The sequence below is a fragment of the Panthera pardus genome, unplaced genomic scaffold (genome assembly GCF_024362965.1).
Source record: "Panthera pardus isolate Hobbes unplaced genomic scaffold, ASM2436296v1 HiC_scaffold_13, whole genome shotgun sequence".
Lineage (NCBI taxonomy): Eukaryota > Metazoa > Chordata > Mammalia > Carnivora > Felidae > Panthera > Panthera pardus.
The window spans coordinates 184597210-184620865 of record NW_026526688.1 but is presented as its reverse complement, the minus strand read 5'-3'; the positions used below and the strand labels follow the sequence as shown (position 1 = coordinate 184620865).

Sequence of the window (23656 nt, the reverse complement as noted above, 5' to 3'; positions counted from 1 at the left end):
GCATGGCTTATCTCATTTAATATAAGGCCATTATTTTGAGAGCCATTATTTTGTTGCACATATCAGTAATTTGTTCCTTTTTATTGCTGAGTATTATATACCACAGTTTGTTTATATACCAGATGACAGACATTTGGGTTGTTTCCAGGGTTTGGCAATACTGAATAGAATCACTACAGACATTCACGTATAGGTTTTTGTACAGACATAAATTTTCATTTCCCTTGAGTAAAGCACTAGGAGTGGGCTGGCTAGTTTATATGGTAGCATATGTTTAACTTTATAAAAAACTGCGAAAGTGTTTTCCAAAGTTGCTGTACCATTTGTGTTCCTATCAGCAATGTCTGAGCGATCTACTTGCTTGAGAGGTTTGCCAGCATCTAGTACTGTCAGCTTCCTTCTGCGAGGTGTGCAGTGGTACCTCACCGTGGTTTTCATACGTGTGATGTTGAGCGTCTTTTTCCATATCACATAAGTATGAAGAGAGGTCCTCACAATATAAACAATTACTCTCCTATGGACTGTTTTTTGGGGGGCGGGGGGGGGGGCGGTGCGAGGACTAGAGTAAAACAGGGAACAAAATTTTTCAACTTCTGTTGCATATTCATAAGGCTGTTGAGAGGATCTACCACAAAACATACATAAAGTATCTTAAAATACGTGAAGTGCTATTAATAATCTAAGGGACTACAACTGCTACTGATGGTTGGGAAGTTACACAGATACAAAAACTGTCCCAGGGGCCGCTAGCTCTCCCAGATGGGAGATGAATAAAACATTTTAGTCTGACCCGCCCTGCCAACACTGTCTCTGTCTACAATTCTGGAGTTGTCCTGAATTAATTAAAGCTAGTTTTTAGTGTTGGAGACAAAGTCTAGTTTTTAAGCACAAATGTCACTTTTCTTTTCACAGCCAACATAACCAATGAGTTCAGCATTGCAGTAATGACAAGGGATGAATTTATTATTTTAGAATGAGAAGCTAGCTAACTTCTGACCTGGTTCTTTCTCCTGTGACTGACATCTCACACCTATACAAGTCTTCAGACTTCCAAAAACTAAGAGGAAACAAACCTGTATGTTTGTTTTTCAAGGGCCTCTATCTTTAAGTGATAAATGAACTGATTTTTACTGAACTAATAAGAATCTCTGATGTAGGAGTTTCTCAAAAAACACAAAAGCAAACTCACTCGTCCAAGATCTCTCACCATATCTGGACAGACAGGAGAGAACGATTCACTGAAAACCCCCTGGGGTGATTCCAGATCAAAGTAAATGCTCTAGGACCGCACTAGCTAGCTATGCCTTCCAAGTGGCAGACCAAAAGGCAAAAACACCAGTAATACGGAAGGATTTTAGTCAAGGGTATGATTTTGTACCGAAGTGGAAAACTTACCTTTCTTTCTTTTAATAGCTTCTTATAGCCATTTGATCCAAGTGATAATAAAGTAATAAGGACATCTAAAGAAGGTGAAGCAGAAGCTCTTCCTGAAATAAGATGAACAAGTCACATTCAGGGCAGGGAAATTAAAATTTATTATAGTGGCCTAGGTACAAATGGAATTTTTGTTTGTTAGTTACTTTTTCTGAAGAGCAACTGATTTATTTACCTGGATACATCTTGCTGATTTCCTGAATGAAGGAATCATTAAAGCCAGCAATTATAGCGCCACCTACTGGAACCATGAAATTTTTGTCCAAGCTCTGTACGAAAGCATCTATTCTACCAACTCGAGCCCCCTAGAATGAAGTAACATGTAGTATTACAGATTGGCTTCTAGAAAAAGAGACGACAACTGCTATTAACAAGTAAATACCATTAAACAATGCATGAAATGTCAGATCAAGTATTCTAATTTTCTTCGTAACAGTGCCAATAAAGGATTTTTAAGTATTAAATGAGTTTTAAATGCTGCTCCTTTTACGTGAAAGAGCACTTTATAGTTTACCACCTGCTTTCATGCAAACAAATCATTAAATCCTCACACCACCCTGGGGAGGAAGGCAGCGTTTCCGTGGTAGTTCAGGTGCGAACTCAGCTTTGCACCTTAATGTTGGATACGACGGTAGGTTCTTCCCTTGTCTCTCATCTGTGATCTTCCGTTTGACAAGAAATGCCAACAGTGGGTCCTGCAACTATTAACTAACTTTAAACAAGAGTGGCCACCGCAATCTAATAGACGTTAGCCACCCATGTTGCCAATCGATCAGCTATACATTTAAGTACTGTACTTCTCTTTGATGCTTGGATAATCTACTACCTGCATGACCACTTTAAGTGACAATCTGTGCTCCTACCACCATTCAGACAACACGAGAGAAAATTTATTTTTCATATCAACTAATGGAATCTTTTTTGTATACTCTTGGCAATGTTTCTAAAGAACTCGTGTTTCCTAATGCCATAATCTTAGGTGATCTTATTCCACTGCAAATGAACTTCAAGTGAAAATCTAATATTCTAGTGAAAAAAGGAATACTTACCTACTAGAAATGTAAAAACTAAGTTCTAGTCCCCATCCAACATAGTCTGTGACCTTCTATCTGATGTGCTTCAATTTTCTCCTCTTAAAAATAGAGATACTATCTAAATTTCAACTAAGATAGTTTTTTTTCTTTATCTGTAGTGGCAGATTTTCAATCTGTATTCACAATCTACATTCTTATTAATATAACCACATTTGACCTTCATCTTCACACTTTCCCTCCACATCCATATCTCAGGGAGAATAGAAGGAGCAGATAGCTGGCCTAATCTAAGAGACCAGATCCAGGCAATCGGCAGAAACACAAAAGCAGGAAAGGGAAGCAGACTACTTCGGAAGCTACTGCACGATTGTTTCAATCTCAACCTTTCCCTACTACTCTTCTAATTTCCTCATAAACTATGATCAAAGAAAATCTCACTGTATCACAGGAAAACAGAGAGAAGCATACAAAGACTAATAGAATAACTGAACAGCACACAAAGTAGTAGAAGGTAAAAATAAAGAGGAACAGTTAAGAGTTGTCTTTTATTAACACTTCAGTACTGTCCAAGGCTTCCTGAGAGAAACGTGAGCCTAAATCAGGTACAGGAGTGTAAGAGAACCACCACTGCATCGGACTTTGCTAGAATCCCCTCACCGCTAAAACCCAGAGAGCATAAAAGGCACTACCACACTCCATGGCAAGAAGACAAACAGGCTCCCGAAAAACAAATGGTTTTATCAAAGAAACAGAACACATATCTAAATATTCAGTGTATATCTAAATATTTTTAAAAGATGAAACTTTGCAAAAAAATGTGGAAGTATGGTTTTTTTTCAAATTTTTAAGTGAAAAAATGCCAGCTTTAGTGAGATATAATTGACACAGTATGTAGAAGTTTGAGGTGTACGACACGATGATTTGATATATGCATACATTATGAAGTGATTACCATAGTAAGTTTAGTTAATATCCATCAAGTATGGTTTGATAAATTGCTTAGCAAAAAAGATAAAAAAGCAAGCTAGACCCACTCACTGAAGTCAGAGGATATCAATGAGGAGGAAAAAAATACCAGAAGGCTGAAAGGGTTTTTAAATAAAACGGGAATCATACGAGCATGTTCTATGAAGGAAAGGGTTGTCAATTACCAGCTCATTCATTTCCTTGTTTATTCACAAAAGAAATATCTGGGCACCTATCAGCTGCCAAACATTGTCCAAGGTTCTAGGGACAACGATAGCAAATAAAACAGATACTTGTTCATATAATAATTTCTGCCAGTATTTATCGAGAACCTACTGTGCGTCAGGTACTGTTCTAAGCACTTCACATCCTTAACCCTTGTAATAACCATATGAGGTAGATGCTACTATAATTGCTATTTTACAGATGAGAAAATTAAGGGACAATAAAACTAAAGCGACCTGCCCAAGGTCAGGAGTGTACTTAATATTAACAGCACAGCTAGGATTCAAATCCAGGCAGTTAAAGCACCTCACTAGAAGTCACCAAGGTAATCAAAGATACAACAGGGACTAAAACCTAGGTAATCTGGAGGAAGAGCCCAGGTTTATAAAATAAAGTCTTATTCCCATGGCATTTCCACTCTTCCAACTGCCCAAGCTGAAGCCTTGGGCTCTGAACTCTCATTTCCTCACACCTCACATCTGATTCATCAGTACAGCCTGTAAGAGCCACTCTCAAAATACATGTGAATCTAACCATTTCTGAACACCTTAATGGCTACCATTCTGGCCTGAGCCACCAACTTACTTCATGTGAGCTCTGCAGCAGCCCTCCACTCTTGCCTCCCTACAGTCTATTACTCGCACAGTAGCCACAATGATGGTCAAAAAACGTAAATCACACGTCACTCTCCTGCTCCAAACCCTCCCATGGCTGACGACCATACCAAGGATAAAATCCCAAATGCTAACACACCTCACTTCTCTTTACTACCACTGCCGCCCTCATTTGCCCTGGTCCAGCCATACTGGCCTCCTTGTTCTTTGCATACCCCAAGCACACTCCTGCCTCAGAGTCCTGGCCCTTGCTGTTATCTCCTGTCTGGACTCTAAAGAGCTGCGTGGCCTACTCCTTCCCATCACTTGGGGCTCTGCTCACGTTACTTCCTGGGGAGGACTTTCTGGATCGCTCCATCTAATCTGATACCCCCTTCCCGATCCAGAGCATTTATCAAGGCCCGTCGTACTTATTGTTTACTGTCTGCTTCTGCTCCGTGAACATAAGGATTTTGTTGTATTCGCCCCTGTATCCCCAGTGCCTAACCTGATGCCTGGCACACAGAGGGAAACCCTGTAAATGTGTGTTGAATGAACTGAGAATTAGGTCTGTGAATAAGTAGTATAATACCTACTTTTCCCAAGTTCTTTTGTTTTTTAATGTTTACTTATTTTTGAAAGCAGGGCAAAAGGGCAGAGAGAGAAGGAGACAGAGGATCCAAGGCGTTTCTCAAATTCTTTTTTTTTTTTTTAATTTTTTTTTTTAACATTTATTTATTTTTGAGACAGAGAGAGACAGAGCATGAACGGGGGAGGGGCAGAGAGAGAGGGAGACACAGAATCGGAAGCAGGCTCCAGGCTCTGAGCCATCAGCCCAGAGCCTGACGCGGGGCTCGAACTCACAGACCGTGAGATCGTGACCTGAGCCGAAGTCGGACGCTCAACCGACTGAGCCACCCAGGCGCCCCTTTTCTCAAATTCTTAATAAGCGAAGCCACTGCTTCCCACACTTCGGGAGCTTACAATCCATTCTGACTCTAAAAAGATTAATCCTATGTATTTTTGTGACTCTACCACATCCTTCTCCATTAATCCGTCCTACTATCCGTATTCCATCAGTCTTCTAAATGAGTCAGTTTAGCATAGAAACAGAAGCACAGGTTGTTCAGAGCTGACTTCAACGACACGTGCATACCAGAATGCTTTCTGTGCTGAGGATTAAGTCACCCTGGGGCAGGGTCTTTAAAATAAAAATAAATAAATAAGCTGACACGCTGTAGCTATAGCTCTTTCTTCACTGATGGTTTGATTACTACACTGCTGTCTTCTCAAGGAAGTGTTTACAGTTTCAGCATGCTGTTTTTTTAAAGGAAAACATGGGGCTTTGAAGCCTCACTGAACTACATGGGCCATTTTGTAGCTACTGGACCTTGGGCAAGTCACTTAATCCTTCTAAGTTTGCTTCTTCATTTATAGAACAGAAATAACAAGTACACCTTAAGTCGTTAGGATTGAGCTAATAAACTTTAAAAGTCCAGGAGGATGCCTGGCGCATGGTGGGTACTCAGTAAATGGTACATATATCACTAAGAACTATTGAGATGAATGAAAGCTAACTTTAATTTTCTAGAACATCATGAAACAGCAGTGGCACTCAAAAAGACCCAAATATTTATTTAGTTTAAAGCCACAGTACCAACACCTCTCTTTGTGAGGGCCAATTTGGGAAAATTCAAATGTTTGAGTACTGTTGTTTTTTTTTTTTTTTTTAAGAACTGCTAATTTTAGAAGGTAATACAGTATCTGCAACAATACAACAGCTGTGTTTAAAAACCACTCACCCACCCATCTTAAAGTGTTATTTTCTGGTTAAGATTTTCACCTCACCAAGGAAGAGAGGGGACGACAAAGGCAGGCATTCATGAAGCACACTTCCACGGGCACCTTCTACATCACATCCTGGAACGCACTGTCTTTGTCTTAATCTCTCCAGTTATGCCGCCAAATTTTCCAGTATTCAAAATTATACCATGGGCACCACAACACTAAGCACTTCTGGGTTAAATATATAATATCTGAGTGAATGTTTTGGAATCACTGAAATGATCTTTATGAAGATTTCACAGGCATGTGGAGAATACGGAAATGTAATCTATGAAAATTAAATATTTTTTGCACTAAGTTTAAAAAAGTTAACACTAAATGTACACAACGACTGTCACTATTGTAAAAAAGGAATATACATATAAAAATGAGAAGAAAGTGGACACAAACTATTAAGGGTATTTGTTAGTGTACAGGTTTATGAGTGATATCCTACTCCTTCCTCAGTCTTCTGAACTTTTAGTAATGCTGACGTGCTTAACTTTCAAAAGAATTGAGGCTGATAAAACTTAAAGAGGAAAAGGGGAAAGGGAGAGGAGACATAAAAACAAATCACTGAAATAAAATGTTTTTCAAGATTTCCAGTGTAGAGAATTATACAGCTTTTCTCCGCTACCATTCACATTGGAGATAATCTAGCCTAGAATTGTGATGAAAACGTTCTTTAAAAGTTCAGGAATAATGCAAAAAGATATGGAAGAAATGGTGCATGGTCTTCCTTGACATAACATGCCTACCACCCACTCCAGCTCTGGACTTCTTGCGTTATGTAAACTTACGGATTTCCTCACTGGTTAGGCTAATTTGAGTTGGGTGTCTTTTACTTGCAGCCAATTGCATCCTAACTGGTACAACCTTTGAGTAAAAAAATTAAGCAGGGGCGCCTGGGTGGCTCAGTCAGTGGCATCCGACTTTGGCTCAGGTCACGATCTCATGGTTTGTGAGTTCAAGCCCCATATCAGGCTGTGTGCTGACAGCTCAGAGCCTGGAGCCTGCTTTGGATTCTGTGTCTCCCTCTCTCTGCCCTAACCCCACCCCCCTTGCACTCGGACTGTATCTCTCAAAAATAAATAAACATTAAAAATTAAAAAAAAATTAAGCAGATCAGCTAATACCATCATACAAACCACATTTATATGAGAGATGATACCAGCATGCTCCAAGAAAATTTTTTTTTCCAGATAGGATCTACTTGGCTAAGAAGCATTCACCACCACACTGGAGAAGGTCACAGATAATCTGTGAGTTAAGTCTTGCCCACGTAACACAAACCACATGTGCCAAAACTGAGTATGTGATTCACAACATTATGCGTACAAATTATGTAACTTAACACCATACATGGATAACGCCTATCCACATCCTCATACAGTATAAATAATCGTTGTAGTAGATATAATACTTCATTTACTCATCCAATTTTTTCAGTAACCAGTTATTGTGTATCAACTATGTACCAGAGACCGTCTTAAATACTGAAGACATAACAGCGAACAAAACAAAGTCACAAAGTCTCTTCCCTAACAGAACCTTAATTCTGGTTACTACCAATAACTAGACAATAAAAAAATAAATATCTTATCAAATGGTGAGAAGCGCTATGAAAAACAGAGCAAGAGGTCATCAATTTTAAGAAGCATCCAAATTTTCCACACTACTAGGTCAGAAAAAACATTACCAATTAACATTACAATGTTAATCAGACACCACTGATTCTAAGACACCCCAATTTCAGGGATGTTATAATGTGGAAAAATGTGTACCTTAAAATCAATGTTTCTGGTAAAAAACACAAAAAAGGAGACAGAAAATGCAGGCAAGACACAGGACCCTGTTATTTTAGACAGAGAGTCTAAGAGAGTCTCACTGACTTCAAGAGAGGTAAGACACCAAGTAACTCTCTGGAAGAGGAATCCAGTGAGAGGAAGGAGCAAGAGTAAAAACAGGGCAGTGCACACACATGTGGCACACGGGAGGCACAGAAAAAAAGGCAATTAGGCCCAGAGACAGCGGATGGGAGGGAGAGCACAAGTAAATGAAACTGGAGAAGGTGCAGAGGCCTGAAGACACAAAGCCTTGCAGGTCATGGCGAGATTCTTATTCCGAGCGGGATGGGATGCCCAGACACATTTTCAAAACATGAATCTAAAACAGATGACCAGGATCTAGTTGATGCTTGTAAAAACAAAATCGTCACGTGTTTTAAACCCTGCCAATTCCATAGCTATACACTAAAATGTTTATAAGTGAGGCCATTTCCAGCCTAGGATAATGAGGTACAGTGGTTCCTTAAATGTTAAATATGGAATCAATCATCAATATAGCTTAAAAAAGACAATAATCCAGTAGATTAGAAAAATGAGAATACTGGTAATGAAATGTTCTCAGAAAGTCACAAAAAATAAGCTACTGAAGTATTTCTGTGTTGGTCTTGACCAAAGCTAGTAGTCCGATTACCATTAAAGAAGAATGATTTTTACTGTGTGGCTATAAAATGCTAATTTCTAACCCGCCATGAAGTTGAAGATGCTACAGAGTTGATTTTACTACGTTAAGTTGTAAGAAAAACAAAGTAACAATCCTGTAATACGTTAAAATCATTGTTTCTTGACGCATCTTTCTAAACTCTCTTACCTGCTGGATGAGGTGCATACATTTGGAAGACTGCACCCCGTACGCATTGTTGACTACATGCGGAATGCCGTAATCAGCACAAATCACAGCCAGTTCTTCTAATCTACAGACATAAATATTCAACAGAAAGACATATTTTTACTGTGCTTTTATAAATTACAGTGTGAAAACTTTTCTAATTTAATAGTTATTCTTAATGTACACTAGGGAAAATTGAAATTTCTATATCAGAATTTTAGCATAAAATTCAGCAGCAGGCACTTCAGGATAAATCTAAAAAAGCTTTTAAAATAATGTTACCAATAAATGAGAAACGGGTATTTATAAAAACTTACATAGATGGTAGCTTTTAAATCGCTTTAAAATTTCCTATATATATATATATAAAGCAAGAAGCAGATTATAATGACCCCTTACAAGGTGGTATGCTCATTTTTAAATGCTTTTGGTTGCTTAGTATACTAAAGCTAATATCTGCAAAATAATTAGCATATCTTGAAATCTTAAGAAATCTCACATTTAACATCTCATAAAGTAAAAAATACATTTTCAAGTAGACTTTAATGTATTAAAAAATACAGAACATTAAAACGTTTCAGTACCAAAATAACATTTTCCAACAACTTGGAAACTAAAGAATCTTTTAAATAGCTGCCAGTTTTAAATTCACTCTTACTTTTTCATTTGACACTCCTTATATTAAAACAATTTGAGAGTCTAACTCTATGTAAAGTAAGGTAATAAATTTCAATTAGAATGTAATAAATGATGTTCCTCTGAGAAACTAACTACTACTTGTGATGGAGGTGATCTCTTAATAGAAATGTCTTCACGTGCTGTGAAGCTAAGACTAAATCCTATGATTTAATAAAGTTAAATTTTTAAAAAATGTTCTTTTTACAATATAAAGAATCTAGAAGCAAAGCACTTTTATTCAGTAAAAGTTCTTTCCCACACGGATGTATTTCAAATATCTATTACATAGTTTTATTACTTACTTTTGCCAAATACGTTTTCTTTTTTAGTAGATACGCGTTAATATGTTTTTAAAGTACAGATAGGACTGACATTATTCTGTTCATTCGTCCGAAGTTTTCAATCTACTTCCTTAAAGTATTATGAATTAAAGAGTCATTTTATCATTCATTTTCATAAAGCTCACAAATTGACACAGGAACCTTTCTACTACTTAAATTAATCAGACGTCGTTTTTAACAAACTAGACCTTCTGGGATATACCCAAGTATTTTCTTCACAAAATGCACTTTTATGTGTTTGTGTTCTAATGAAAGCATTCCTTAATAACAAACTCCCTTGACCGTAAGATACTATAACAACATAAAGTACTATTTTTTTTTTTTTAATTTTTTTTTTTTAATGTTTATTCATTTTTAAGACAGAGAGAGACAGAGCATGAACAGGGGAGGGGCAGAGAGAGAGGGAGACACAGAATCCGAAACAGGCTCCAGGCTCTGAGCTGTCAGCCCAGAGCCCGACGCGGGGCTCGAACTCACGGACCGCGAGATCATGACCTGAGCCGAAGTCGGCCGCCCAACTGACTGAGCCACCCAGGCGCCCCCATAAAGTATTATTTTAAAAAGAAAAAAGAATCACTTGTGAGTAGTTTTAAATACTCAGAATTGAGGAAGTCTGCTCATGTTTAGAGCGTGTATAAAGGTATTTAATGAAAGGCAAGGAGAGACAAAAAATCTTACATGTGAATCAAATTGTATTCTAACTTAGCAGCCAACTGAAGATCAGCTTGTCAAATAGAAAAAAATGATATCCTTTTTTATTACATTTCCTTTGACTGATTTTGCCCCACAATACTCTGTCAAATGAATTAATAAAGACGACGTATATATACAACTATTCAAATTAAGACTATAAAGGAATTAAGCTTAATGCAATGAAATAAAATCATATTTTAAATTTAATAAAATCAGAAGTTCAAACATATTACTACAACTGTGTATTACCATTTTCCTAAAGTTCACCCATACCAGAAACAGTCATTCTATAACACAACTAAAAATAATGGCACATGAGAATTTTGCTCACTGATAAAAAACTTTCGTGATTTGTTTCCAAAAGAGATAATACATGTAAAATACTTAACCCTACACCAAGCATACTGTAAACATCAAAAAAAAGTCAAAATGAAACAAAACTATCCTCAAGCATAAATAATCTAACATAGGGGCCCCTAGGTGGCTCAGTTGGTTCAGCATCTGACTTCGGCTCAGGGCATGATCTCACAGTTCGTGAGTTCAAGCCCCGCGTTGGGCTCTGTGCTAACAGCTCAGAGCCTGGAGCCTGCTTTGGATTCTGTGTCTCCCTCTCTCTCTCTCTGCCCTCCCCCGCTCGCACTCTGTCTCTCTCTCTCTCAAAAATAAACATTAAAAAAATCTATCACAAATATCCATGTGCTGTTTTTAGAAACGGGATTTATTTCTATCACGTTAAAATTCTTCTAGATAGCAATATCATCAATGAAGAACAATAGAGATGTTTATTTAATATTTCAATACAAATTTAAAATCTGATTGGTAAGTAATGAATAAACAACAAAAGCATATGTAACATAATCTTAAAATAGAATCCACAGAGTAACATAACAAGGTAAATTTTCAAAAGCATGCTCTTAAAATTGTCTCTTAAAACATGCCTATAATAATAAATAGTAATAATAATAGTGAAATGATAAAAATTAACATACATTCATTACTGCTGAAGTATGTGATTCCATGAATTAAAACTAAAGTATATACAACTCAACCTAAAAAAAATAGTCCAAGTCAATATAGTTTTCACCAATTATTAGCACATCAGTTCAAAATGTTCAAATGAAACAGCTGCTGTCAAAACTAGGAATCTGTATTACTATACTCAGGCCTATTACATTTCCAGAATAAACATTTGTGGACACCCTTTAAAGAGTAAACATTTGCTTTTTCCCTTTCTGCTTTTCTTTATTCTTTTCTTCCCTTTTCTCTTGAGAGAAGAAAGGTGCAAGTGAGCAAGGGGGAGAGGGGGAGGGAGGGGGAGAGGGGGAGGGAGGGGGAGAGAAGAGAGAAAGAGAGCAGCAATGCTCTCCTGAAGCGAGGCTCCAGCTCAGCCGATGTGGGGATGTGGGACCCGAAATCACACACTGTGAGATCATGACCCGAGCGGAAGCCACATGCTTAACAACAGAGTGACCTAAGTGTCCTTGCTTTTCTTAAATGTATGCATTTTTCTCAAAATGCAAAGACATCCACTGTGAACACTTGAGTGTACATGTGAGTTAATCTTCCAATTAAAAGAATTCAAAAGGCAATAAATAATCCTAAAATTTTCTATTTAAAAATCTGTTAATACTGATAGTTCTTACATAGGAAAACTTACTGTAAGATCAAAGAAATGGAGATAGCAATGAAAACAAGTAAATCCAACATTATGCTTAGAAACTTCTACAAAACAATGAGGAAAAGATACACAGAGATTAGAAACAGGAACAAACAAGAAAACAGAGATGTTTTTTGTCTGCTCAGGTCCACTTGCTACTAGTTGTTTTCCCAACTTCTCTACCCAAATTTTCATTTTCCCAAACCACTGTCGTTTCTCCACCGGTCCATTCACCTATTTACTGCCACGTGTTACTTAAGCATGTTTGACAGTTAGTAGGTCCGCATTTCACTTAAAAGACCAATCAACATCTACAGGACAGTATTTACAAATTATTTACCTATCAGGCACCCTTGGAGCAAAACAGGAGGTAGTAGAATGAACGCACAGAATGTGATCAGGCCCAAGTTCCCGGACTTTAGCCTCCACTGCTTCCAGGTCTGTGCGCAGCTCATCACCTTCTAACACGTTCTCTATCACCACGGGTTCAAAACCTAACCAAGCCAATCCGAGATCAAAGTGTTAGGTAAACGAAAGTAAGAAAAATCCTGGAACTCTAGGAAACAGTGCCATTCTGCATAAGAACTCTAAATATTTGATTTGGTCAGTGAACCCTCCCCTAGTGATAAAGACCTGGCTCAATACTGGTATGAGTCAAAGGCAGGTCAAAATAATGTGAAGGACCCCTAGACCACAATTAGGACCACAAAACTATTTAACACTCAGATATGCCCAGAAAGATATGCCTATTTCTGGGAAGGAAAACAAATGTCAAATAGACACCTATAAAAGTAATTACAGAGTCATTGATAAAAGGATCACTTAGTACATACAATTTCAGACCACAGAAAAGTAAATCTACTCATTCTCTGGCAACATTTCATTCTAAGTTCACCTTATGTCAGGAATGAACAAAAAAATAATACAATTCAAGTACCAAAACAAATCACAATCAACTTAGTATTTTACTAAGGAAAAAGTAATGCATTTTAGTAGCCTAATGATCACTGACCCATCTCATAGTTTACAGGGGTCTTCTATAACTTACATACAAAAACTTTCCCAATTGTCAATTGAATTAGTACACTTAACTAGCATATGCTCAAAGGTCTACCCAAATAATAACTATGTAATCTTGTATGGTGAATATTTAGAGATCCATGAACATTAAGAGTTGTATGTGCAACATATACACTAAATAATGTATGAAGCATTTATTTTTTTCATATGAAATTTATTGTCAAATTGGTTTCCATACGACACCCAGTGCTCATCCCAACATGTAAAGTATTCAGATAACTAAATTATTTTGTAATATTAGTAAGTACTTAGGGTAAAAGTAAAATCTAAGTGCTTAAATCTTACAAACTGGGTAGAAACTAAACTTGGGAAATTTTACACATAAAGTTATTATGCAGTTACATCTTGAGTCTTCCCAAATAGCAAATCCACAGCAGACTAGATTCATGGATTTAGGAGCTGTAAGAGATTTAGAAACCATTTAGCTGATCTCACTCATGTCAAAGATAAGGGTGCTGAAGTTTAGGAAAATTGAGTGGCTTTCACAAGACCACACAACAAATTAAAGCACAGTTATGAGCAAGTACTTTTGTGTTCTAAAATCCATATCAAGTTGTCTGCATTCTATCTACAGAAATATAAAAACCTGGCCACTATAAAATCAATTCAATTATGTTGGTGCAGAGATGTCCAGGTTTTATACCTGTATTTTCACAGCTATCAAAACAAACACACAAAACTTTACTTAAATAAGTAGCTTCCTAATTACAGCTGATTTTCTATTATTTCTCAAATTCTCTAGACACGATCTTATTTTTGCTTTTAAAACTTTTTAAAATGAAAATTTTTTCTGAGGATACAACTATCTTATTTACTAAGAATTAGGCTATCCTAAGAAAGGATAAACTATAAATTGTAGTACAAATCCTAACATCTTTTGGAAAAGTTTCCAGTTTTTCAACATGGCAATCTTTCCCAGAAGTTTGGTTATTAGTTCTTTGGTTAACATGATATAAATAAATAGACTTAACAACTTTACGCCACTTAAAATAAATCGGTATATTTTTTAAAAGTCTATCAGTTTCTGCTATATGTCCTTACTATGAATCCCTTTACATGAGTTTCTTTAGGATTACTTACACAGTTTAATTATAGCCTAATACAGTTCATTTCATACAACACACTGAGGCCATTCAAAATTAACCTCAAACTCTCAATTTCGACTTGAATTAATCAAGCCAAATACTAAAATACCAAAGTAGAGTTTATGCCTCATTTATACTTAATAATGTCTATATCCTTACACTTTTTCTTTCTTTCTTTCTTGACTTAGAGACAGAAAGAAAGTGTGTGCACGTGTGCACAAGCAGGGAAGGGGCAGAGAGTAAGGGGGAGAGAGAATCCCAAGCAGGCTGTGTGGAGTCTGACGCTCAATCCCATGAACTGAACCATGAGATCATGACCTGAGCCAAAATCAAGAGTCAGACATTCAACCAACTGAGCCACCCAGGTACCCCTGTATCCTTACACTTTGATTCATGCTAATAATTTATGTGTATTCCACTTATGTATATGCAACAACCATTCCTGAAGCACGGTCTATGCTCCAAGGATTGCTGTTGGGCATTTCATATGCCATCCTATTTAATACTCAAAACAATCTTGTGAGACGGGTAATCATATTCTTTAAAATGGGGACATATGATACAGCAATTCCACTTCTGAGTATACACCCCAAAGAATTCAAAGCAGAGACTCAAACAGGTACTTAAGCACCCATATTCATAGCAGCATTATTCACAAGAGCCAAAAAGTGAAAGCAACCCAAGTGTCCATCAATGAATGAATGAATGAATGAACAAACGAAATGTGAAATATATATACGTATATCTATACGTATATATATACGTATATATACACAGTGGAATATTAGCCTTAAAAAAGGAAAGAAATTCTGATACGTGCTACAACATGGATGAACTTTAAAGATACTATGCTAGGGGTGCCTGGGTGGCTCAGTCGGTTGGGCAACCGACTTCGGCTCAGGTCACGATCTCGCAGTCCGTGAGTTCGAGCCCCGCGTCGGGCTCTGGGCTGATGGCTCAGAGCCTGGAGCCTGCTTCTGATTCTGTGTCTCCCTCTCTCTCTGCCCCTCCCCCGTTCATGCTCTGTCTCTCTCTGTCTCAAAAATAAATAAAACGTTAAAAAAAAAAATTTAGTTTAAAAAAAAAGATACTATGCTGTGTGAAATAAGCCAGTCTCAAAAGGACGAATACTCTGATTCCACTTACATGAAGGACCCAGAGTAGTCAGATTCATAGAGACAGAAAGTAGAAAGGTGATTGTTAGGAACTGGGGGTAGTGTGGAGGGAGCAGTTATTGTTTAATGGGTAGAGACTCAGTTTAAGAGGATGAAAAAGTTCTGGAGCTGGTGTTACGCAATGGTTGCACAACAATGTGAATGTATTTAATGTCAGAGAACTATACCTTTAAAAATGATTAAAATGGTAAATCTTGTTATGTGTATTTTATGACAATAAAAGGAAGGAATAGGAACACGCTTAGTTTCTTTCTCACTCATCTATCTCTATATAAACAGTCTGAATCTTCTGCATTATATATGCCACTCCTCTTCCTTTACCTGCAGTGATCATGGATTTAAAGCAGGACTTCTGGTCTATTCTCGGCCATATAATATATTTTGCCTTTGGTCTTCTGTGTCGTAATGTTAAGAAACACAAGGTTAGACTCATACCAGTTGCCATAGGAACTACAAAGCAGTTGGTCACTGTATGGACACCTAAAAATAAGAAGTAAAAGAGAAATTAGTTATTCCACTGAAAAACCAGCACCCTTCTTGAAGAAATGATATACTTCTTCAATTAAATAGTAAGAGTTATAGACTTAGTGCTTCTTCTGTCCTTGGTCTCAGGAGGCTCACTGCCAAATTCATCCTCCTGGCTTATGGTTCTGATTTTCCATCTTTTTCTAAAGGGTTTTAAAATATATATATATGTATCTTTTCAAAAGCCATTTATAACCTATTTGGAAAGAGGCATTAATAAAAGATATTAGGCAAAAGGGTGTATGTCTGGTCAGCCAAAAGTATTATGATTAACATAGTACATACCAGCCAACTTTATGATGTCCAGGACCAAAGAATTGGTAATTTTGTTCAAAAGGCTAGAACCTGCAGCTTTTGGTTGCACAGCAGAAATATCACCCGATCGTCCAATTCCATGAATGAACCTAAGCAAAAAATGGGCCAACAACTGGACAAAAATATTCAGTGTTCTAAGTAATCCACTGTATAAGTATATAGACACAATAATCAAAACAACAGGCAACACTTGACTATTGTAGATATTTTTCATACACTATTAACAATGTAAAAATACCCTAGTTAAGTTGAAACAAATTCATCATTTATACTGTGGTAGCTAGTCTCCCAAGATGGCCACCATCAATTCCTTTTCTCCCTATGCTACACACTATTGTCAACACCAAGAGAGAGAATCAAATTCCTCTGCATTGAATCTGCACTGGCCTTAGTGAACTGCTCGGCCAGGAATAATCTAGCAAGAAGTGATGGTCTGGAATTTCTGATCTAGGTCAAAGAAGCCTTAAAGCTTCACCTGACCTCTTGAAGGGCTTGCTTTTGTGGGCGTTCCCTCTCATAATCCAACGGCCATGCTGGGAGAGGCCCATGCCACCTGGAGAGGCCCATGCCACCTGGAGAGGCCATCTGATCTCTCAGCCATCTAAGTGAGTCAACTTAGATAAACTGTCCAGTTGAACCTAATGACTAAATGCTCAGCCAACATCTGACTACAACTGTATGAGAGACAGAAAGCAATAATCATCCTGCTGAGCCCAGTTAACCCCCAGAACTTTGAGAGATAATAATAAATGATTGTTTTCAGCCACTAAGTTTCGAGGTATATGTTGGCAGCAATAGAAAACCAGAATATATGTAACATCAGATTCTCTTCTTTCTTTCCATTTCCTTAACCAGAGCAGTGGACTAAGTTCCCATGGGCATGAGCTGCTATTTCAAATATCACCTTAATTTTAAAAATACTACAGGTGACCCCTGAAGGCAGGAGTTTGGGGGGTGGCCCACACAGTCAAAAATTCACAAATAACTTTGATTCCCCCAAAACTTAATTACTAATAGCCTACTGTTGACTGGAAGCCCTACCAAGTGACACATATCCTGTATGTGTATTATATACTGTTTTCCAACAATAAGGTAAATTAGAGAAAAGATCATGTTATTAAGAATATCATAAGGAACAGCAAATGCATTTACAAGTACTGTACTATATTCATCAAAAAAAAAAAATCCACATGTGAGTGGACCTGCACATTTCAAACCTATATTGGTCAAGGGTCAACTGTGTATACTCCTTAAAATAGTGTGCAAATCTACTCATTGTATATTAGATGATGTCATACACGTGAGAGATACCTCTGAATATTCTTCAGAATCAAAAGTCTGTTTGTACTTTATAGTTAGATCAGAAATCCTTCACACTGGGATTATCACAGAACACTAGTGTTATACTTCATTATCCCTGAAACCTAATGTAGAAAGCATTTTTTTACAAATATTATAAATCATGTTATCAGCCCATTTTAACCATGAATTTTTCATCCAAGTTATAGATTCATTATTATTATTAGTTCCGACTGCAATGGTTTTGATTGAAATAAAATTCTACTATCTGCAGAAGAGTTTCATCACTGCAAATTTCAAGACAGGAGTGTTTACTAGTTTACCTATATTTCATGGAAACTTTGAAGAACAGAGAAATGATCATATTTGGAAATACTACCAATTAAATGGTTAACAGAATTGATAAAAAGCTCCCTAAAATATTGCAAAAGAAAAAGGTGACTTAATAATCTAAAATCAAATTTAATGTATCTTTCCTGCATCTACTACAACAAAGCAAGGTATTTATAAAATAACTCATTTTAGATACAGATGAACAACATTTTAAAGTTCTACCTACATATCATTCTCTTAAAAAAAAAAAAAACTTGCAGTGTTAGAAAAGAAACAGCAAACTGGGGCACCTGGATGGCTCAGTCGGTTGGGCAGCCGACTTCAGCTCAGGTCATGATCTCACGGTCCATGAGATCAAGCCCTGTGTTGGGCTCTTGCTGACAGCTCGGAACTTGGGGCCTGCTTCAGATTTTGTGTCTCCCTCTTTCTCTGCCCCTCCCCTGCTCATGGTCTCTCTCTCTCTCTCAAAAATAAACATTAAAGAAATTAAAAAAAAAAAAAAAACCCAGCAAACCATAAACAACCTTAACATATTTAAACTCTTACAACCAAACAGGCTTATTACATTAAACGTTATTAACAGAACGTATAGGCAGTATTGTTCACCACCCAGAACCTGACAGAATAGCCACCACTGTCATCCTACTGTCCTGAAAAACACATACTCAAATTGTCTCCATCTCCCTGTTGCATCTAGTTTCTATGTCCATTTGAATAGGGGAGAAGTAGGTTACCAATGGACATTGTATAATTTAATATGTTACTATTACCACCATTGTTTTTAACAAAAAAAAAGGGGGGGGGGAATGTCTTCTACTTTAAAAATATACCTGTAATGACGCCGAGCAACTAATGCAGATGCCACTCTCCCTTCTCTTTCACCAACACCACAATTACCCAGGAAGTTGTTGCTGTCCATGATCGCAAGTTCATGCAGAAAGAGTTCAAGTGTACTTTCATCCCAACCATCCTCTGGACACTTGCCCTTTAAACAAAACAAAACAAAACAAAACAAGTATATTGAAGAAAACCATCCCCCAGGACCTTACTTCAATACATTTTTTAAACTTTGTAATGTGCATTTTGCCATACTCCTTGCTTTCTAAACTTCAGACATAAATTCCGCACTATGCAGAAACCTCGAATAGGCAAAACATTCGTTACACTGCATTACAATTCTCTACAGATTGCCAGAAGTGATAATAAATGAATACGATGAGATCTACTCAGGTTTGATGTTTCAATGAGTTAAAGTAACTGAAAACCAATAAACCTTATCCTCCACGAGGGCTGTTCCAACCAGGCTGCTGAAACTAGGGATTGTCAAACGTCAGTGAAATTAAAATTCGGCATACTGGTAGGAACGAGACGTGTGAAGTTCGGGGGCAGCTCGTGGCTCGAGTTAGTATGTCGTGGTTTAGAAACAAAGTGCTCCGTGAGTCCTTGGGAGTAGTGGAAGACGGAAGATGCCAACCTTGCCCTTTTCGCCAACAAAACAGTAGCAACTGGGACTTCCACCTCCCGAAGTTAGAAAACAACCAGACTCAAAATCCCGACTCCCGCACGCTCCCTTCACAACACTCTCTGGGTTTTGCTGACTTTGGTGAGGCTGAGAAGGAGCTGAACGCAGCAAGTCAGCACAATGCTTGCCAAGCTGCGACAAACTGCCGCGGACAGGTCTCAACCAGCAAAGAGAAGCGGGTGGGCAGGACGCAGCACGACCGGGGCGCTGGGCGGAACCGGAGGCTGGGGGGGCGGAAGGGGGGGACGCTGCGGCTGGAGAGGGACCCGACAGCTCGGTACCTTCTCCAGAAGCAGCCGTACGAGGTGCTCATGCGAGCGGCGGGCCTCACAACCCTGCCGCACGTAAGCCGGCGACACCAGCCGCTCGCCCGCCGCGAAGCTCTCGCGGTTCATTTCGGCGGTGGCGACCGCAGCAAGAGAACACTCGACACACCCTGCGCCCACTACTGAACCGGGACGCAACTCGCCGCCTGGACGGTACGGCAAGGCCTTGGGACAAAAAGCGCGTCTCGCTTTCGCACATGCGCAATCCGCATAGATGGTGCACTAGCAAGCGTGGACTTGAGCATGCGCAGACGTCTGCGCGTGTGGCGGGCTCCTGAGACGGGCTTAAAGGAAGAGTTTGCCTTTGTGCAGAGGGGCCGAGGAAAGTACAGGGAAGCTATGTGAACTTCTCTGCAGAAAAACTTTCGGATCTTATGTGTTCCAACTCCGTTGAATGGTGAGAGTTGCGCAGTCTGTGCTTCAGCCTTACACAGTGTTTCTCATATTGCAGAACCTTTCATCCTTTTTGCACGTCCCAACATTTCCTATTATTGCCTTGACAGCCCGCTACGAAATAACCGTGTCCCGTTCCTTCCGTCCTTTGCACTACAGAAAGCCCCAATACTTGTCACCCACCAACTGATTTTACTTTTTTTTTTTTTTGTATACCCCACACCCACGCCCACATACCCATGGATATAAACTTCCTAAAGTCTAGGGACTTGGTTTTCGCTGCCATACCTCCCCAAGCGCCTAGAACAGTGCCCAGAATATATAGTAGGGACTACAAAAATTTTCATGTTGATTTAATGAATTGCTTTGACCATTAAACAACCCAGGGCTAGGTATGGGATATATAGGAATGAAAAGATAGGATCCCTGCTTTCAACTTCCTTGCATTCTTCTTAGGTGAGCCTACAGTAATTCCTGACATCGCTCGAGTCCACTTGAATTGGTTCATACTCGCTTGCAAAAGCTGATTGTTAAATGTGCGGTAATTTTGTGAGCTGGTTTTTCAATACAGCCACTTTAAATTATATTAAAAGCAAAAGTGATGAATACACAAACTTTATCACTTCCTACTTATTTTTACTACATTTTATTGTTTAAAGTGCGCTTCTGAGATTATTTACCTCTATTATACCCGTGTGGTGGAAACACAACATAATGGTGTACCACCGCACATCTCTTTCCAACTCCCTGTTTGGGGGCATCATGATGGGAGTTTGGAACTGGCCATGGTAGAGTGGAAATCACCATGGAAATCAACAACTGCTACACATCAGGCCCTGACCTCCGTGCTCCTGCCCAGGAATTAGTTGTTTAGTATGTACCAACTCACCACTGTTCCTACTACATGTTCCCAGGGCATCCTACCATTTGTCAGCCTGGTACTTGTCAAGCTGCATTTCCATTGTTAATTTTCTGTTTTCCTCACCTAGATTGCGAACTCCGGTTTGAGGAAAGCTATATGGGATATCTGTGTTCAAAGCACAGAACTAAACACAAAATAGATGGGCCACAAATTCAAATTTATCTGAACGATAGACGGTTTAAAAACTTTGTAAAATTACACAGAAATATAAGCCACAAAAATAATGAGAATTGGGGCGCCTGGGTGGCGCAGTTGGTTGAGCGGCCGACTTCAGCCAGGTCACGATCTCGCGGTCCGTGAGTTCGAGCCCCGCGTCGGGCTCTGGGCTGATGGCTCGGAGCCTGGAGCCTGCTTCCAATTCTGTGTCTCCCTCTCTCTCTGCCCCTCCCCCGTTCATGCTCTGTCTCTCTCTCTGTCCCAAAAATAAATAAAAAACGTTGAAAAAAAAAAATGAGAATTTAGCTCATTTTTTAAAGTAAACACCGGCCTTCAAACTTTTGAAGAGTTCAGTTCTTATTCCCAAAATACAACTATTTTTGCAACTTCTTTGGAAAAGCCTTCAAAGCTATCTTGTCAATCACATGTAAGTACAAGATCCATCTCATTATTGAGTGGACACTCTAGGTTTTTGAGCCAGCAGTTTCTCTCACCTTACTTACCAGTCTTAATTTGGAAAAATGTTTGTTTCCAGAAACTAAATCCATCATCAAGGTATGCCTTCATAGAAATTATTCAAAAACTGCAGGCTGTGGAAGCAATTTCAAGAGGTATTCCAATATTATCTTCATCCATTCACACATCCAATGAGTATTGAACATCTAACATTTTTTTAATTTTTTCTTTCTTTCTTTCTTTTTTTTTCTTTAGAGAGAAAGCGCCTGTGCAAGTGGGGGAGAGAGGGAGAGAGAGAGAGAATCCCAAGCAGGCTCCATACTCGGTGCAGAGCCAAACGTGGGCCCCGATCCCACAACCCTGAGATCATGACCTGAGCTGAAATCAAGAGTTGGATGCTCAACTGACTGAGCCACCCAGGTGCCCAGGCATCTAATATTTTTAATAGCAACAACATCAGAATAATTTAATTGTCTTTACAAGATGTAACATAGTTAAAAATAGATCCAACATTCATAGTCTGAATTTTGCTTGTGTCACTAGTTGTTTGACTTTGGGTACATTACTTGTACTCCCTGAGATTTACTTTCCCCATTTGTAAAATAGGAACATGGAGGAGACCATTGTCTTGACTAAATGAGATGTAATCTCTCAATGCCATCTTTGCCTTGATGGACTGGTTGTACAAATGGACAAGGACTAGACCTTGTCTGATGTCCTAAGAACCCCGACCCATAATCTCTGCAGTAAGTAGCCCAGGAAGCCAAACCAAAACCCCTGCAGCAATCTCACCAGAACAGTTAGGACTCAGTCAATGACTTCCAGCTTCCCAATTTTTTCACTTGCTTCCAACTCAGGACTAACCAGAGAAAGCAAAGTATGCTCCCTAAACCAATGACATAAGATGCCCTTTTCTAATTAGCCTACCTCCATCTTCCCCTTGCTAACAACTCCCAATCAGAGCATACCTGAACCCTTCCCATTTTTTTCACCATAAAACTTTTCCACCCTTCTGCCTGCCATTGAGTCTCCAAATGTGAGTGATGGTGACTAACTCCCTTGCTATAGGAAGCTCTGAATGAATAGTCTCTGTTTATTATTTGGGTGGTCTTTGTTCCTTGCCACAGTTTTCCTGGAGACTCCACTGAGACATGGTCTGCACTGTCCATCACTGTGGCCCCCAGCCTTTGACCAGATGTAGTACACGCAGAGGACCCTTGTGCCTTGCTGCTTGTGGCCTGTCAAGTCTGTGCCATCGTTGTAAGTCAGTGCTGGGTCTGAACTCTGCTATCTTTGCATGGAGTTCCTCAGCTATTTATTGTACTTATTCTATCCTTGGTGGAATCAGGCCATTCCTTTTCATTCTTTTTTGGCTGTCTTTTATATTTTTATTTTGTATTGTGCTACCTGAAAATGCTGTTTGTCATAAAAAGGAGAATCATAGGGTAGAACACAGCCATAGGCCCTATAAGCCTGTTGTTCAAACCAGCCTCAGAGACCAGTGAGTTTGAAGTTCTCACCAGAGGGCCATCCATTTGGACAAACATCACTGTGGGTCACCAATAAAACTGAGTGAGGCACTCCTTCCATCTTGATTTTTGGTCTTGAGAATTTGCCTTTAATTTAGAGAGGGGGCTCACTCTAATTTTCTACCTGCTGCGGGGGGGGCACAGATTGTCAGGTCTGTGTTTGGAGGGGCCAACCCTCAGGTGGGAGGCCTGAGACACAAAGAGCATAAGCATCACTTTCAACCAACCATTGCCAGCTCTCCTGGGTTTGTCGAAGCCTAAATCCACTTCCCCGCCAGGAGAAACTGCTGCTTCTTATATGTGGTGTCATTACAATCCTACTTCTGGTGGCTGTCTCTCTTAGTGGCATAACTTCAGCAATGAGGATCTGGGCCTTCCGTGGCCACGCTGCGGGACATTTGACTTGGATAAATTTGATGTTG

General features: G+C 38.9%; 1 protein-coding gene and 1 long non-coding RNA gene across 2 annotated transcripts in view; one reads left to right on the top strand and one right to left on the bottom strand.

Moving 5' to 3' along the window:
• The window catches only part of SEPSECS (Sep (O-phosphoserine) tRNA:Sec (selenocysteine) tRNA synthase), a 37365-nt gene extending 17426 nt beyond the window's left edge, over window positions 1–19939 (bottom strand). The window contains exons 1-8 of the mRNA XM_019453582.2: window positions 19734–19939; window positions 18761–18915; window positions 16269–16387; window positions 15780–15938; window positions 12459–12612; window positions 8732–8834; window positions 1610–1739; window positions 1396–1487 (exon numbers count right to left, since the gene is read on the bottom strand). Of these exons, the coding sequence (XP_019309127.1) occupies window positions 1396–1487; window positions 1610–1739; window positions 8732–8834; window positions 12459–12612; window positions 15780–15938; window positions 16269–16387; window positions 18761–18915; window positions 19734–19847 (1026 nt within the window). The 5' untranslated portion in view covers window positions 19848–19939. The remainder of the gene's footprint in view (window positions 1–1395; window positions 1488–1609; window positions 1740–8731; window positions 8835–12458; window positions 12613–15779; window positions 15939–16268; window positions 16388–18760; window positions 18916–19733) is intronic.
• On the top strand, window positions 19859–23300 carry LOC109269592 (uncharacterized). The gene is made up of 2 exons (XR_002081158.2): window positions 19859–20175; window positions 22833–23300. It is a non-coding gene; the product is annotated as an uncharacterized LOC109269592 (long non-coding RNA).
• Window positions 23301–23656: the final 356 nt, after the last annotated feature.